This window comes from Aulostomus chinensis, chromosome 23 (genome assembly GCF_037954235.1).
Source record: "Aulostomus chinensis isolate RoL2024-O1b breed Wild chromosome 23, RoL_Achi_v1.0, whole genome shotgun sequence".
NCBI classification, from domain to species: domain Eukaryota; kingdom Metazoa; phylum Chordata; class Actinopteri; order Syngnathiformes; family Aulostomidae; genus Aulostomus; species Aulostomus chinensis.
The window spans coordinates 12,835,301-12,853,532 of NC_141342.1; the positions used below are offsets into that span (position 1 = coordinate 12,835,301).

Below are 18,232 nucleotides of genomic sequence, written 5' to 3' on the forward strand. Positions count from 1 at the left end.
GTGAAGACAGACAGGAAGAGCTGTGTCCCGTGTTCGGAGGAGAGACCTGTCGTCTCTCCAGGTAGCAAAGAAGGGAATTAGCTGGAAGACAGCTGGCCACCACCAGTTCCTGCATCTGACCAAAATGCTCGCTGCGAAGACACTCAGCCTCTCCCCTGTCTTATCGCATGGCGCCTGTCACTCAGATCCCTGGCAGGGCTAAGCCGGTATATGTGAACCGGCCTCAAAAGTGAGGGCGTGTGTTTAAATGTGGTACTTTCTCTCTCCATAGTCCTGCTAACAATTGCAAGGATGCTCAAAAGTCTGGCTACGCCTCATGAGTCCACTTGATCTGCTTGACCCAAGTGGAAGATTTAGGCTCTGGGGACCAGCGCAACTTGGAGAAAAAAAATGCAGACAGAAAAGCATAAACAAAAATAAAATCTTACGGCCTTGGTGAAGTTGAGTTCTACAGTGTCTGAGGTATGGATAAGAAAGAAAGAAATGCCTTCAGGTGGGTTTGAGAAGTGGCTTCAGACATTCGGGGTATATGTCATTCTCTCTCCAGCAGTGACTCCAGACTTAATGAGTTTTCAGGAGATGAACAGCTTTATTTTTTATATATATTATATACTGTGTATACCTGTCCGTGTGACAGAAAGTCCTAGGGTGAGAAAGTTGAGTCAAAAACAAACTGAGGGTATAATGTTCTAGTCTGGAAAAAAAAGAGAAGAAATCCTTTAAGTTAATGTTATTTCAAAACAACATTAATTTTGGGAGTCAGCATACTTAATGTCATTCTTCCTCTCTAAATCTACTTTTATTGCTTGACAATGTGACATTTCACCAAAATGGTCTCTTGCCAAAGATAACCAAATACTACAAGTCTCTCACAACGCAGAGTAAAAAAAGATATAATGACATCTCAAACTCTGAATTGAAGCTCAATAGGTTATATTACGTTTCCAATTTCCTGCGGTCGTGAAGTTATTATGATTTACTGCTGATGATTGAAGACAAAGCATTGCGGACTGGTGATTCCACTCAGTACGCAGTTTTCCAGGTTTTAGATTCGGCCCATTCATCTTTTTACAGCATCATCCATCCGATAAAGAAAAGAGAGAGAGGGAGAAAGAGATTAAAGGAAAAAGTGAAGTGTTCGCTTAAATTGAAGAAACTTTCCTTCTTACAACACTGCTACACTGCAGTTGATCACTTTCTAAAATATTCCTGACTAGTTTTCTGTTAAAAATGCTGAGTTTTACATGCAGCACATACAGACACGCAAACTTTTAAATGATCTACTATTGTAAATCCCATTAAAAAACATCATTGCTACTATAATAGTTTGCAAGTGTGGCTCTTGGATTTCACTGACGTGATTTGAGATATTAAAAGGAATGTTAATATTTAAATCATTATTCTTGTTTTCACTGAAGTGTGATTTTTGTAGGTATCTGTATTAAACAGATGTTTTCTTCAGTCCAGTAGTATTTTCAATTTAAAATGGTATTTTGACACTGGGGGTGGGCAATATGAATGAAAATTTATATCACATTTTATTTTTCTCTCCATTTTTTTTTGCATATGTGTTATATCACGGTTTTATAAAAACAAAAAAAAACATACTCAAATATAAAAAGGATACTCCACTCAAAATGAATAGTCGTTTTTTTTTATATCCTATTTGCAATGTAGTAGAAAATATCGTAAGATTAAAAAAAAGTATATATTGAGGCGGCAACAGATCACAAAATCATGGTTCGGATTGTGAACTGTTTGAGTCACAGATGGCATCAAGGAAAAATCCAATCAGATCCAGGAAAAAAAGGAGGGGGGCATGGAAGAAAGAGAAGAGAACTACAGCCCTTCACCTCACTATCTTAAAATATAACATCTATTTTTTTCCCTGGTGAGTGTTTACTATTACGTCAGTTAAATGTGTAACTGGTTGGATTTCTAAAGATAATTTTCCCTGCTGAGATGCTGGCGCTCCTCGTGCTTGTTATCATTCAAACAGCAACCGGTCCGGTGGAGTAAAATATCCCTGGAAATCTCTATTTAAAACTGCATACATAAATAATACAATCATAAATCCTAAAAGGACAGTTATGAGAGTATCAGTATACTTTTGAAAAGACATTTGGACTTGGTCAACCAAACTCACTGCTTGACTGGCCAGTTTACATTGCTGTGCAAATAAGATGTTGCATCACACTGCTGCACATGTCCTGAAACAGTGAAATTACGCTGCTCTCGGGGCCCTTCCATCACCTTTGTCTGTCTTTCTCTGGCATTCATACATCCAACGCAACACCGAGATACCCAATCAAATACATATGCAGAGAATACGAGGAGCCAGCTCAGCAGACAGGTAAGGAGGACAAGGAGCTGCGAGAACAGGTTTCTTTCAGGCTGTGGGGCTCAGACAGAGGGTCTGGCAAGCAGCTAGCAGCAGCTCAAGTGCAGCCACTTTCTTGTCTCTGTTGTTACAAGTGTCAAACTAAGTTTACTCATAATTGTTGTTGGCTGAAACAAACTTCCAGTGTAATTGCACATAATCTAACATTTGCAACAAAATGACACGCACACGTGTAAGTGCGCACAACCATAAAGCCGTGGTCTTGAAGACACCTGCCAAAAACTATCTACCTAATTTTTGTAATTTCCTGGGGCCAAGTCAACAGAGCCAAATACATTGCTAAACCTGTTTCTTTCTCACAGAGAGAAGAAGAAGGAGCTGATTGATAAAGCCATCCGTGCTTCACAGTTCAGTGCAAGTGGGAAGTTCTTCTTACCCTTTGCCTCCAGTATGTCCTCATTTGCCAGCGGCCTATGAGAGAGAGAGGGAGAGACATGAGGTCACTCTGACAGGCTAGAAATATATCATAGCGGTTACAGTCAAAGTCACAGAGAAAAACCTCAGGAAATATAAACCCACCTGACAACCGGCTATATTTGCTGCGATGATGGGCAATCTTACAAAATGGACTCAAGCTGTTCTTCCAAACCTGTGTTGGCAGTGATATAACAGCAAAGCCTGTGTAGCGTTTGACGATGGTCATTCATCTCTAAGTAATGGGCGTTAAATATGGATGGGGACAGCAGCTGCCTGTGGGGTAGCAGCGGTGATGTAACAAGAGGAGGGGGAGAGGTCTGGTTTGAATACAATAGAGAATCGTGGTTCACAGCTGGGAGAAGGTCAGAGGTCATTGATGGAGGTAGACAGCCCAGGAGTGTTATTGGCTGACTGAGACATTAGGAAAGCTGTGATGTAGGTTATATTCTATTAAATTATTCCCATAAACACTTAAATAATCATAATAAAAGGGCTGAAGTCAAAATCTTTTCACATTTTGAAAATTACTTAAAAAAAAAAAAAGGCAATATCCAAATCACTGGAGCTGTTCATTTAAAAAAAAAATTAAATAAAATTAAGAATTTTGATCCTATAAAGATGTAATGGCCAAACAGTATGTATAATATGGCATGGATGATACATATATTTGGAAATAAGCTTGAAGTAATACTCCAAATTACTGCTGGGTGATTTTATATCTATATCTATATCTATATATATCCATAACTATCTATCTATTTATCTAAATGTGTGTGTATGTATATAGCAGCAAGTTCAATCAAATCTGTTCATATGGGTATCGTACCATTATAATATTATTGTTGGGGAAAGTATAAAAACAAAACTGAGACAGAGAACAGAAACATAGTTCTAACACGAGGTTAAAGAATAATGCTTAAGGCGAGGGCTACACTGGCTTTTTTCACCATGCTGGCTTGTACTGTTACTGCAAAGAAAATTCCAAGTTAGCAGGGGTTGTGCACACTGTCGACTGCACCATCAAAATGTGATTGTACTGTTTACACATCTACCTTTGGCTGATTCTACTCCTCTCCCTCCTCAGAGCCTGGTGTATCTTCCTAAACCCCACCCATTTTCTCATTGTTGGCTGAAAGGGGAGGGGCCATAGCCACTGACTGACCACACACTGCCATCAAGATTTACAGGGAGCAGTAAGATGGGGACAGTAATGGGGAAAGTTGAAGAGAGGAAAGCTAAACATACTGGACTGAAAGTAGGCGAGTCATTCATCAAACACTTGAAGTTAACTTCCTTACTCCGGCTGTATTTAAAATTATGTCACACACACACACACACTCACACACATTGAGAAACGGAATGAGATGATGAAATAAGGAGGGTTATAAAAATGAGTTCGGCAAAGCTTCATGATTCAAGTCTTTTAGTCTCTGACTGGAGCACTCGTTCGTTTTCCGTCCTTCATGTGTCATTTTCACCTGTGACAGCATCTGTCGGAGCTAGCTAAAAATAAAAGACAGCTAGCTGATGTTTTGTGCCCCTCAACTAGAGTATGAGAGTGTTTCTTCAACCAGTGTACCAAACTAAATTCTTATTCATTATATACTCCAAAATAGTAGAGGGTTGCTGGCACTGTGGGCTGTCGTGATGGAGAACAACGCAACAACAAGAGCAAACTGGACTGATAAAAACATAACAGATGAGGTCCATTTCTGCTGATAGTGATCCTTTAAAGGTGCTTGCATCGGCTCTGATACTAATCTTTACATTATAATAGTTCAACCATGTAAATAGTAATGCCACTCAGTCTTGTTCCAAAGCTTTTTACTAACCCCAACATCCCAGTAGCCCAGTAACTGGGAGTAAAAACACGGTTGACACCATATTTAACATTCGCCTTCCGTCGTGTACTAGTATTTGAACACTACAATCAACCACATTCTCAAGTGAATATAGAACACACAAAAAGGTAGAACTGTTCCATATACAGTGCAGAGTTTAAAAAAAAAAATCCCATAATCTCACTTTTGTTTGATGATGTCACATGACCACACATTCGCTGGTTGAACAGACTGAACTACGTGAGAATCATATTTTAGATTAAGAATCCCACACTTAACACAAACTCTGCTCAGGGACCTGATATATTACTGTGTTCTGAGTGAGATGCCAGAGAGCTGATTACCAACATTTGATTATGGAACAGTAAAGGATCTGCGTATCATAAATTACAATTAGTGAGTGCCAAAACAAATTGTTCTGGAATGCAACCCTTCAGCTGTAACTTTATGACAGAAGGATTCCTGTCAGAGTCAGATAAACATGTGGACTGACAGTTTTCCTTATCACTAGGACAGCTGAGTTCTAGCTTGTCCTATTTCTGTAACTGACACCCACGGACATCTTGCCAAGGATCCAGCATGTAATGAGCACATGCAAGTAGATTAGATGCTGGGATATATTTACTGTATGCACATACAAGTTATACTCATCTACATAAAGACGGATCACAGGAACGACAACAGTCGGGCTGAAGGAGGAACTGAACAGACTGCTGCAGGGTTGTTCTTTTGCAGGCAAAAGCAGAACTCAGTATCGCCATGGGTTCCCTCAAACAAAAGTCTAGTGGATTTTACATTGGATTATTGCCAAAAAAGGCGCTTTGACTCACATGATTCGTTTTGTGATCACTAGAAGTATAAAACTAACGTTGTGCTGGTAGCGAACTACACCACATTTGCAAAACTTTGATGCAATCACGACTAAGCTTCACACTTTATCTGTTTTGACGATGATTAAAGTTAATGTTTAACTTTTATAGTCTTGTTTAGCCACTCATGGGCAAATTACTTTTTTTACACACATAAAAAAGCTTAAATTGAAGAATGTGGCTTTTAATGAAGTGCTTATGCTGTAGAACAACATGCAAAAATATCACAAGCTTGTGCAAACCACAGAGCTTACTTCAGAAGTGACACCAAAAACCCATCGACACTGATACGAGGGAACCAGACAGTCAACAATACAAGCCGACTTCTGGGTTCAAGGACCAGTTCCTGTACAGAGATACAATTCCAAATAAATGAATCTCTGATCCCTTTCTTATTCTATATGTTGTGTGAGTTGCCTGCACACAAGACTGCACAACTCGACTGTGACATGCAGACAATGTCATAACACAAGTGTCAGGATTAGTGGCTGTCATGACAGGTATGAAAGATAAACGTGTCAAGTTCATTTGTCTTTGAGTTTCCTGAAACTCAAATGTAGCTGGTAACATTTTTGAGGCTCTATTCTGTTTTTGTTGCATATTTATTTTTAAATGAGTTTGTCAACACAGTTGAAAAAGAGAAAAAAAAAGAGAAAACTGAACATTTCTGAGCTGAGATGTGTTGAAACCTGTCACACATGCTGTTTTTCAGTAGAATACCCGCCTTTCGTAATTTGATTAAATCACTAGTCCATAAAAGGACATCAATCACACTTATCTGGATATCTTGCTTGACTAAGCACAGGGCATGAAAATTTGGCAGAGTTCAATCACACTACCACCGCATGAACCAAACTATGCCTCTCTTCTGTCCGTCTATGCTCCTCCTTTCATTCTCTCAGGCTGTTTGTCAAGAGGAGACAAGTCTGGCTATGTGCATTCAGGAGAATCTCCGGCTTGATTTCAACTGAAACATCCCCAGAGCTGCGAATGGACATGTTTTGTTCCATCTATGTGCATCATTCAGAGCATTTCTGGCATCCAGTTAGTAAACTGGGAAAGTCTTTGAGGTTAAGTGTTGAACATGTGTGTTCACCCGTTAGAATGTGAGGTGAAATGAAACAAGAATCTTACATGTCAGTCACAGGAAAACATACTGCAGCAAAAGAGATGTGGCAGTAAGCTCTACTTGCAAGGCCAATTTTGGAAATGTTAGCGGTGGTGTTTACTTTACACAGAAGATAGCACTAAGTCCTCTCCAAATCCCCAGACTTGTTGCCTCCTCTTCATTATTTTCAAGCCATATATTACCAATACAGTCACATTTATAGTCCCCTTCATTTGCTGAAATCTACATTTCATGAAGGAACTAATGTAGTGGGATGTAGTTAGAGGGGATCTCTTAAATATTATGCACCCAGTTTGAGCAGACTCACTAGGATATGAGCCATTAAGCTTCTGACGCTGACTGTAAACACCATTAATCCTACGAATAGAGACACAGGTGCACACTTTGCTTGCTTTCCCACAGCCTCACTGTTGCTGACATGGGAGGTTTGAGCTTACTGACGCCCTAACGTCAACATATAGAAATATCTTAGTGTTAGGTTACTGCTACATGTGCAAGTTAGTTTCACAAGAACAGGTCTTCCATAAATAACAGTTGACCCTTGGTGTTGTTTGGTCTTGTTACTCGTGAAAATTTGCATGAACTCACCTGATACGAGATGACGTCTTCACAGATGACTCAGCTTCTGATTTAGAGGATGGAGTGGTTTCTGGTTTAAAGCGAGTTGGCGTTTCTTTTTCTTGGACAGGCTCATCATCAGGTTCTGCAACTTTATTCCTGAGGCCACTCCTAAAGTAGGTTTGCTCTGACCCATCTACATCCTTTTCTTTAGTTGTTATGGACACCGAATCAGATGAGTCTGCAGTTTTCCTGTCCCTACTACGGACATATTTGGACGTGAATTCTTCAGTATTGCCATAACGCTCAGCCAACTCCCTCCTCCTTTCTGCTTTGTAGCGGGCAATGCGCTCAGCTTTGGTCTCTGGCGCTGAGCTCTGTAAGGTGTCAATTCCATCCATTCTGCAGGTCAAAGTTGTTTAAGGTTTGAATACAGGTTGCTTCTTCAAGCCTTGTAAATGTAGTTCTTCCTTCACGGGAGCCTCACGCCATCAAAGTCATGACAGTGCTAGAAACAAGAAAGGAAGACATCATTAATATGTAATGACTATGGGGAAGAATATCTGACATCAAGCTCTCCAGTCAAATTAAATGTATCATGACATATGCTCCAGCTTTCATAGGCTGGGCTCTCGAGTTGGGAGCCAAGCCCTGCCCCAGCTAACAGCCCCCTGTGAGGATGATGTCAGCCAGTTCTGCACAAAGATGCAGACCACCGCATTGAGAGTCCAGGGCTGATACAGGTTTGGGGGGGCAATCCCATTTTACTTCTGACTTTATTTAGAGCTTTGCACAGTGATAATTACCTCTTAAACATATTTCAACCTCATAATGACTGTGTATTTATTGCAAACACAATGCATGAGCAACTGCAACTTGTGAGGTTACACCCTGCTACCTGCATACTTGGATTGGCATCAGCATCTATTCATCTATTGCAATTAAGAGTACTATATAATGTTTGTTCAAAACCTTAAATTAAGGAGGTCAAATTTTACAGGCTGAGTTGAGCTCATTTTGTTCCATTAAATATTCACAGAGCAGAAAACCACACATGGCTTGGATGCAGAGGTTAAAAAAAAGGCACTTACGGTACTTAAATGCATCGCCAGCTGACAACTGTAGTGAAACATTATGTGTGCTGTTTCTCTTTGTTCCGCACTAAATGAGGGGGCTTTTCCACAGACATTTCTCATAGCAAAAGTATGCTTATTTATGATGCTTTGGGGGCTTCACCAACAGAAAGAGGGTGTGTGTGTGTGTGTGTGAGAGAGAGAGAGAGAGAGAGAGAGAGAGAGAGAGAGAGAGAGAGAGAGAGAGAGAGAGAGAGAGAGAGAGAGAGAGAAAGAAGGATGATGCAGATGAATAGGTGGAGGTGTATGATTTATGTTGGAGGGGCAGGGGCTTAGTGTAGCCCTGTGGTATCTCTCCAATTACAGGGCATGAGTTAATTCAGCACATGAGCTCACATTTATGGGCAACAACAAGGGAATTGGAAAAATATAAATGGAGGCTCTGTGTCTGGACAGTGTTAGTAATGGGGGGGTGGGGGGGTGGGGGACTGAGAGTGGGTCAATGCAAGGGGGAGAAGCCAGGCAAGTCATAAAGCGGAATATATGAGCTTACTCCAAGAACCTTCTCTGTAATGATGACAAGCTTGAACAAATCTCCAGTGCACCCACTATGACCCATGACCACCTGCTGGGATTAAAACCAACACTCAGGAGTTGAGGTCCCATAAATAATATGGTTCTGAAATATTACAGAGGAAATCAGTATCTGGGAGAGGGAGGTGTGTGTAATTAATTGCCAGTCCTCACCTTGACCTCTCCCATCCCTCCTCATCTGGCAGTGCTTAGCTAAACAAACCAACGTACCAGGAGCAGAGACAGATTTAACAAATGTCTGTACGAATAGATTAAAGTCTTTTTGAATTGAATTCACAACATCACGAGTAGACCTGCATTTAATATCCTATCAAATGCAATTAATCTACTATTACACAGCCTAAAGACTGCAGGAGATCCATGAATTCAATCAGAAAGGGATGTTTTTGGAGTTGTATTTAATTTCTGCCTAAGCATTTCAAGATATGGCTTATTTGGATTCTGAAGGCCATGGAATATATTTTTGAAAAAGACCAAAACATGTCTAAATATTACAGACTTTGATTTTTGCAGCAGTAAATTGCGCAGCTTCCTGGCCCGTCTTTGAAATCAAATGCAGAGCTCTTTAATTTGAACATGTCACTCCGAACCATGTGAATTGCCATATGAAGGCAGAAGGAGCCCGAGGCTTAGATGTTGATTTCAGAACCACGCAAAAGCTTACATAAGTCACCTTGGTCACTACCTATAAAAGGAGCGTTAAACGGCGTGTAACAGCTTGTCCACTGAGACCCAGAACACCGAGGCTGCTTTGTTTGGAAGCTGCTGCTGTTATTTAAAGCAACAACGGGAACTACAAGTGAGTCATACATTAAAAATCGTCCCCCCTATCAGCAAATGTTAAACTCACTCAAGATGATTTGTTTTGGTTGAGTGTTGTACACTGGCAAAACAACCTGAGGTGACCAATTATTGATGTTTGACTTAATGGAAGAAATGAAAACAAACAGGGAGAAGCAGAAACTTGCAAAATCAAAACCCATTCAGAAAGTGAAAGTATTGACTTAGTCAAAGATGATACATTTAGAGGAGGACAAACATTCACTTGGGTTTAAATCAGCTGGACACAGCTGAGCTCGTTTGGTATCGAAGGTGTTCAGTGTCTCATCTTTCATAAACGAGCTGGCTTTTGTTTACCTGATTCAAGTACATCCACTGCACTCAGTGTGTAGCTGCAAGGTGTTTAGTCAACCTAAGAACATATTGGCTTGGTGTATCATTCCAATTTACATGGCCTCTGTTTCTGATGATGGTTCAAGATTGGTGAATGAAGCAGCAGCAGCAGTCTCCTGACCCAGAGAAAACTGCGTTAGTGGTGTAAGTGACAGCCATACTGCTTTTCTGGGAGAAAGACTCAGTAAATCTAAAAATATGAGTAGCAGGCAGATGGACTGTCCCCAACGACAGCACTGACTGACAGAACTCATATCAGACAGCGTTCAAATCCCTAAGATGAAACGCTGATTCACACGGGTCACATACTATCATGTGCACTCTGTGTTTAATTTTCAATGGATATGCACAGAACTAAGGACTTATAACTCAAGTTCCTTCAGCACTAGTCCCAGAGCGAATATGACTCAAAATGTAATAAATGTGCAATTCCAGAGGGGGATTATACTTTCCAAAACAAAAAAATATGCTTAAAAAGGAATTAAAACACTAAATAATCTGCAAATTGGCAAGCAGCTGCATGGTCTGCTCCTCCCTCAACAAAAACAATAGATTAGTCCAGAGGGAAAGATGTATGAATGTAAGACAGGTGGTTGTCTGACCAATGAGAATCTTATCTGACAAGAACAAATCAAGCAAAACAATCAACAAACCCAACAGAGGACCACAGTTCTAGAAGTTATACCAGTTTTACCTGTGGGCTCCATTATTTTTGTTAAGGCCATGGTAATTTAACCAAATAGTCTGTTTCCAATCACTGGGAAACTCTTTAATCTTACAGTGCCCATTGGGAGTCGTTCCTGGCCTTGAGAGAAGATCTGTCTCAACAAAAGCCAAGTGTGTCACTTCCTGACCATGCCATATATCCTCCTTCATTAAAGCTCATTTCATCAGGAAATGTTACTCCTAAACATGGCAAACATCCAGAATTCCCTCACACAAAAGAATTGGTAATAGTACTGAGAAATCTTTGGTTCAACAGCCAAACATCCCCTTTGAACTCCAAACGAAATTTCCCTCCCTGCAAAGACCACCAGGGACCTTAAGAAGTTACTTAATGCAGCTCAAGGCCAAATGACTAATAGTACTGAATATAGCACAAACGCTGAGGTTTGAAACACCTGGGACATTCTGCCAAAGGTTTAATGATTAATTGTAATGTAAGCCCAGTAATTTATGTCCAGATATCATAGAGAGAACTTTAGAGAGTGTCCTTGGTACTCCTACACATGCAGCACTGCAGACCAGCTGTTTGAATCAGAGCACTACTGTGGAGTACAGTGAAGTTCTATTATTGGAATGTAGAACCAAAACAAAACCTAAGTGTTAAAAATGTTACAAATAGTGTTTACATGTTAACAGATATTGATTTTATTGAATTAGAAGTTAATGTGGTTTTTTTCCTGCAAACCCCAGCCATACCAGTACAATGTAGTGTGTCAGGGTGTCGCCGCCCCCTGCGAACAGCCCAAATTATCCCTTTAAACTTGTGCAATGTCCTTAATCTTCATGTTGCTGAATAGAGCTCTGATAATACGCTGAGGTGATTTTCTTCAAACCTGACTTTAGGAGACAGGAAGTACAGGTGGAGTTATCAAACATCCCTGTCTGATAAGTCTCTCAGCCTGGAGTTCTATCAACATCTGACTGACAAGAGGGTACAAAGCAAACAAAATGTTCGCAAAACACCAACAGGGAACTTTGTGCTGAGAAAAGTAAAATTGGCTAAGAGGTCCATAGGGAGCATAGACTCATTGGTTCCTATGACAACAACTGCCAGACAGCTGTCTGGCTGGGGCAAAGGCTGACCTGTAGGATATTGGTCTGCACATTTTTTTTCCTCCACAATCCACATGTCCACACAAGAGGACAGAGCAGGAATGCAGGCAACACCCTACTCATACACAGCGGATTTACACGGGGAAGTTGGGATATCTTGACAGTAAAAAAAAAAAACAAAACAACTTTTTATCTTCCAGTGTCTGAACTAAAGATTGAAAATAAGGCAAAGCAGTACCCTTGTAATGTCATTGGCCCTGATCTAGGGTGCATGCAGGCTTTGTTTAGCAAACATTTGAAGTCCTTTGACAGGCAGGCAGACAAACTGCAGTTCCCTACAAGTCATCCATTCAATGACATAACTAATGCAACACAGAGCACCGACAACTACCTACAGACAGATTGTATAACTGTGTCCTGCCACAATTTGTTATTACATTGGGGATATTTCTCAGCATCGGCTCATTTACTGTCATTCCTTCTTTTACCCTTTGCAAACACTACAGAGCTTTTACAACTCAAACAGTGGCCATTTTGACAGTTATTAGGTTGAAAAAAATGTCTTTTCAAGGCTATACACACACCAAAGGACAGTGGGGTATCTATTCGACTGCAACAATTTCCATCATAACAACATTTTAAAACCTCAAGGAATCCACATAAAAGTTACCATAGAGATTTTAATACACAACTTTCCTTCACTGACCAAAAAGAGAGGAGGCAGTTAAAGATGTAGCCAGGGCCTGACACACTTTCTTCCTGAGGGAAGAGGGTGGAGTGGAAACTTTCCTCCGCTGAGAAAACCAGGTGCCAGTGCTTGGAGTGCAGAGGCAGCAGGAAATCAAATTATTGCCATTCAATGTTTACGGAAGTTGTGTTTAAGGAAGTTTGGGGATTTTTAGAAAAGCCCAAATAAAAACATGGGCTTATGAAGTACATTGTAAATTGCAATGGTCTTTTTAGGTTCTAAACTGTCCCAAATTTTGTTACAATTATCTCAGTGTACAGAATTCAACAAAATGAGATCTTACTTTAGGTTAAAGGCGAATATTACAATAACATCAGCTTCCAACACTTGTGTTTTGTACATTTTACATTGTGTTTCAGTGTGTATGAGAACAGACAGGTCATGTGACCAACCAGTGTGAACGGGTCACCGGGCCTTAATTGAATAACTCCATCTCTGACATAGCATATATTAGGCTCTGGCCTCTATCCAACCTATCCAACCAATCAAATGTAGCAGAAAACAGCTGGGGAGGGGGTCCTGTCCAGCTTGTGTCACAGTTTTTAAGCCACCCTCATACAACAATCAACCACATACTGAGTGGCCAATATGTTTCCTATTAAAAACCAATCTCTCAGCTCTTACACTGGTTTAAGTATCTCGCCTGCAACCACAGGCCGCATTAAGTTTTAATTGCAATCGCAGGGCAGAACACTTCATCCTGTTGAAACAGGCCTCCACTAATAGAGCATCAAAGATGATTCTGACAAAGGGGATATGTTTGTCTAACATGGCACGCCAAAGCCCCTAAATCACATGACGCAACTCTTCCCTGGCTGTGAGAGTGAGGAAAGGAGGAAAAAGGAGGGAGATGGGGTTACAGTGACAAAGGAAGGAAAAGCTGTGGAAGGAGGAAAGCAGGGCAGAGGAGGATACAAAAAAGGGAAGGAGGATGAAAAAAAAAGAGACCAGAGGAAGAGAATGGAGAGAACCACAGAGGTCAAAGGAGTGGAAAAAGGAAAGGAGATGGACAAGAGGGTGCAGAGAATGGGCTTTTGTGGGGGTGGACATGAAGGCTTTGTGGGGCATGTGTCTCCAGGGTGCCAAGGGGGCCCAGTCTGATGGTAGAGGGGCAGAGGGAGATCTGCTGCTGTAAAGAAGGAGGACGAGGAGGAGGAGGAGGATGGGGCAGAAACAGGGCCTAAATCTTAATCCATCTCTCCCTATCCCTCCCTCCATACTCATTCTCTCACACAGACACAAACTCCCTCAAATCCGTTTTACCAGAACTCCTGCTGACTGAAGCCAGTCACCCGTAAGGCAGTTGACATAACAGCCACCCGGGCATTCAGGCCTGAACTGGGCTTTGCCTTAGTAACTGACACTAGAAACTGTACTGACCTGCTCCAAGTGCAGCAACCATTGTCACCACTCACAAAAAGTGTGCTGCTTCCTCTCTTTGAAATATCTGTCAAAGGGGATAGCAGTGTGTGTAATTCAAACACACTGTGAGGTTTTATATTGAAATGCATATCTGTGTGTGTTGTTTTCTTACTGACTAGCTCTCTGTCCCAGCCTTCCGGTCTTCTGTTTGACTGCATTCAAAAGGAACCATTAAATGTGAGGTACGACATCACACACACACACACACACACACACACACACACACACACACACAGTGCAGAACACAGACACAAAAGTGTAGAATCACGAAAGAATGCCAACAGAAATACACACTCTGGCTCTCAAACAAGGCTGCAATCATGGAGGCTGGAGTGTGGAGTGGGAAGGGTGGGGTTTATGGGGCTTTATCTAGCTAGGAGATCATATGCAGGCAGGCAGCAGGCACGCACACACGCGCGCACACACACACACACACACACACACACACGCGCGCTACGCTGGATTCTTTTCAAAGAGGTAAAGTAGGCCAAAAACAAACACCCACTCCTGGTTTTTATGGGACAGATGTAGTAGCTGCAGTTAAAACACCTACCATAACCCTAATTGCTACTCTTTGTTGAACAAGACATGCAGGCAAAGCATTGCCTCATTCCAGCTATACTTCAAGTGAAATATTAATGCCAGTGATGGAGAACAGTGAAAAATGCATTCAGTGGTACGAGTACGCTGAATCTCAGCTGCTGCAACTACTCTAAGTTAAACTAGGCCATGTCATTTTGAGTAGAAAAAGAAGCTACGTTGATAATGGTTGGTTAAATCTTTATCATCATTTGTGTTCTTCAAGGATTTACTGTACTAGTCCCTGAACCTACTTTCCACCAAGCGTGGACACATATAATTACACCTGTAGGCATCCCAATTTACACAATGTTGCCTGGATGTGTCAAAAAAAACCAAAAAAAAAACCAAACAATGCCAGCAGTATTATCTACTGTCCCCTGTGCTTACAGTGCACTACTGCAGCTCTGTTGCCCTGCAGAAGCATATAATGTGATTTTTTTCAACTGTGGGTTGGTGGGGTGGGGTAACTGGAGTGGAATGTCTCATCCAGACTATCCTGCTCGTGGGGTTTCTCTCTCTCTTTCTCTGCTCTCTGGTGTCCACTGTGTAGAGCAGATACCATCTGGCCAGCTGGAATGCTACCGAGTAAGGGGGTGGAGGGGTTAAGAGGTCTCCTATTTTGCAGGGGGATGGGTTATGGATCAGATATGGGAGTATTAACAGTAGTAGTATTAAACACTTAATGCCAGACAAGCTTTAAAGTGGAAAAGACAGAAATGGTAGAACACTGGGGTTAGTGTGCTAAGGCCAATAAAGCCATCTCTTATCTTCTATGTAATAAATAAATGTGCCTAAAATTTACAAGATACAGACAACACAAATGAAAGCTTTATGGGGTTTTCTGACTCTTCATATGATTAAACATGAACCAAAATAACACCCACGTGTTGCAACGGGGGGGGGGGGGCAGATTAATTATGTGATGCGGGCAGAATGACAGTACATGTCCCTGATTTATGATTTATCATGAAACATCAACTTAAACTCTATCTTAAACAAATATTCACCTGCATTCATCTTGAAAACACACACTGCAGCTTACACACTTCACTTTGAAACAAGACAGACACAGCGCAGTGCACAACTCCACCACACTCAGTGTACTGTATAAAAAAAAAAGAAAAAAGAAAAAAAGACAAGTTTTTGGCCATGGTAAATGGATGTTACCCCAAAAGGTCCCTATGGACTCCGTCAGTTTTTTTTTTGGGGGGGGGGGGGGGGGGCAGCAGTAGTTTTAACATTAAAAAAACAACAACAAAGGAGACATTGTAGTGCACTCAAGAGATTGCAAATCTCTGCTATGCCAAGATGATCAGATGCAGATCCAGTTTTGATTCAATTAAAAAAATCTACCCCATTGTTCCTTAACTTAGATTCCAAATTTCATCAGAATCTGTTTGCAACCTTTTGAGTTATCCTGGTAACAGATGGAGAAGCAGGCACACACTGGTGATCACATTACCTCTTTGTTGGAGGTAATAACATTTTCAGAGCTGAATGAAGGCAGCATGACTTGATTTTTGGATACACCCTAAACAAAAAAAAAACAACAACAACAACAACAAAAAAAAGAAAACCAACCTTTCAATTAACATTTAGCGCAGCGTTTAAATGTCCTTCTCTAACTCAAATTGATTTATTTGTGTATTTTGATTGTTTCATGGCAACATCTGTGACTCACAAGTACATAAAGGCAATTAAAAAAGAAAACCTGATGGATGTACACAGACAAGGTTGCCTATGAGCTCATATGTTTTTGAACATAGATTAAAAACACTAATATTTTACAGTAAGGCATTGTTTTCAGGTGACGACGGTGTCAGATAAAGTTCGGCTCTGGCAATGAGCTAAAACAAAGTGAAAAGTTTGGCGAGAGGTCTTGCTGCTGACCCTCCGCATGGAACCCATTACGTGTGAGTGCAAATTAAATGAAAGTTGGAAGTGTAACTATACGTTTATGTGGCATGCAAGTTAAAAGACACCAGGCAGCGGGTGTGGTTGACCAAATACAGTTAATGTCTTGGTGTTGAAGCTGGAAACGGTCCACTCTAACTGCTAGCTAGGTTTACAAATATGTCTTGGAGGAGATTAATCTGAGGGTAACCCTTTGCACTCTTCCTTATTTCTAACATTGTCACATCCCTTAGTCGTCATGTAAATATTTGTACTGAAGAGCTTCTTGGCTGCGCAACCGACGTAAAATGGATAGGCCCGAACCAGAGAGAGAAAGGAGAGACGGGGATTAGTGGGTGGGTTTTGTGCCTGGCAGTTAGCAGCAGCCAAGTTTTTTGCTTCAGCAGCAAAGGAAGGTGACTGTGAAAGACTATAAAATGCTGAATTAAGACACTAATATGACTTGGTGCTGATCAAGTGAAACAATATCCACTCTGTCATAAATAATGTCTGCCTTAGCTACAGCAAAAATATCTTTATAGGTTAGCAAAATTTTCCCCAACAGTTTAAATTCATACCTAAATCATCATAATATGATCAGGAACAAGTGACGATGAGCTCCCCTCTCTCTGTTTTTACAGGTGCAGAAATGCATGACACAAAAGGTTTCAATGGACAAACGACATCATATAGGAAAGAATTCTAACTAAATCAAAAGTAAATTACCGGTCACTGATCTAACTAACAGACATAAAAGTCATTATCGCTCATTTTGAACTAAACTGAGACCAGCGTAGCTAATATGAGCTTTTCCTGGAGGCTTGGGAAAAACTTTCATTATTCCTATAATTCCTCAGTGGTGATGCGCATCAAAGTGCAGAGACTATCTCAATGTATCTTTACCACACTCGTGTGTGATAAACCACCTGTTGACATGACACCGGGAGATGCCTGTAACTACAGACATACTTTGACTCACGCATACTCATTAAAATCTAAATAAATATATAACACTGTTGCAGGTGATGGTATCATGTTAAAAACAAACAAACAGTTTCTAGCTGATGAGTCCAAGATAAGATCTTGTGAACCCTGTGGGGCTCCTGACCTCCCAGGTTGAGAATCACCACTTCAGAGAGGAGATCACCCTTCAGGGGTATTTTTTTAAACATCTTCCACTCATTGTGATTGTTTTCTCATGATGTTGATGACCGTGTAACTGAAACTTAAATCTACAGTAACGTCAGCCATGGAGGAATGACAGGATAATGTTCTAGAGCAGAACAAAACAAGCCTCTGCAGCCCTCATCCCCAGCACGTTCCTCCACCCTTCAGTGCCCTCTCAGCAGTGTTGGGTAATAGGATCCCTGCAGGGGCAACACACCCACCCTAGACTGACACAAGGTACTCAGGTGAGTGAAAACATTTACCACAACAACATAACACGCACGTCTGCTCAACAACAATAGAACGTCTGTCTCTTTGTTCATCCAGGTACAGAGAGGCAGTTATGTAGGAGAGAGGAGAGAGAGTCAAGGCTTTAGCCACTCCCTGCACTGACACGTTCCGTTCCAGCTGTTCTAAACATGCTGGGTATTGAACCTGAAGTGTGCTCAGTCCATCACCTTTCTACTAACAGTTCAATTAGCAAACACAGCGCGCCATTATCAATGAGCGACATAAGCATGTGTGGTCCTGCTCCAAGCCTAAGACACAGCCCCGGTCTTCTGCATCAGGACTCTTGTCTGTTTTA

General features: G+C 41.1%; 1 protein-coding gene across 1 annotated transcript in view; it reads right to left on the minus strand.

The window, feature by feature from the left end:
• The window catches only part of svild (supervillin d), a 41,672-nt gene that overhangs the window by 21,503 nt on the left and 1,937 nt on the right, over window positions 1-18,232 (minus strand). Inside the window, exons 2-3 of the mRNA XM_086194985.1 lie at window positions 7,246-7,723; window positions 2,778-2,812 (exon numbers count right to left, since the gene is read on the minus strand). Of these exons, the coding sequence (XP_086051111.1) occupies window positions 2,778-2,812; window positions 7,246-7,616 (406 nt within the window). The 5' untranslated portion in view covers window positions 7,617-7,723. The remainder of the gene's footprint in view (window positions 1-2,777; window positions 2,813-7,245; window positions 7,724-18,232) is intronic.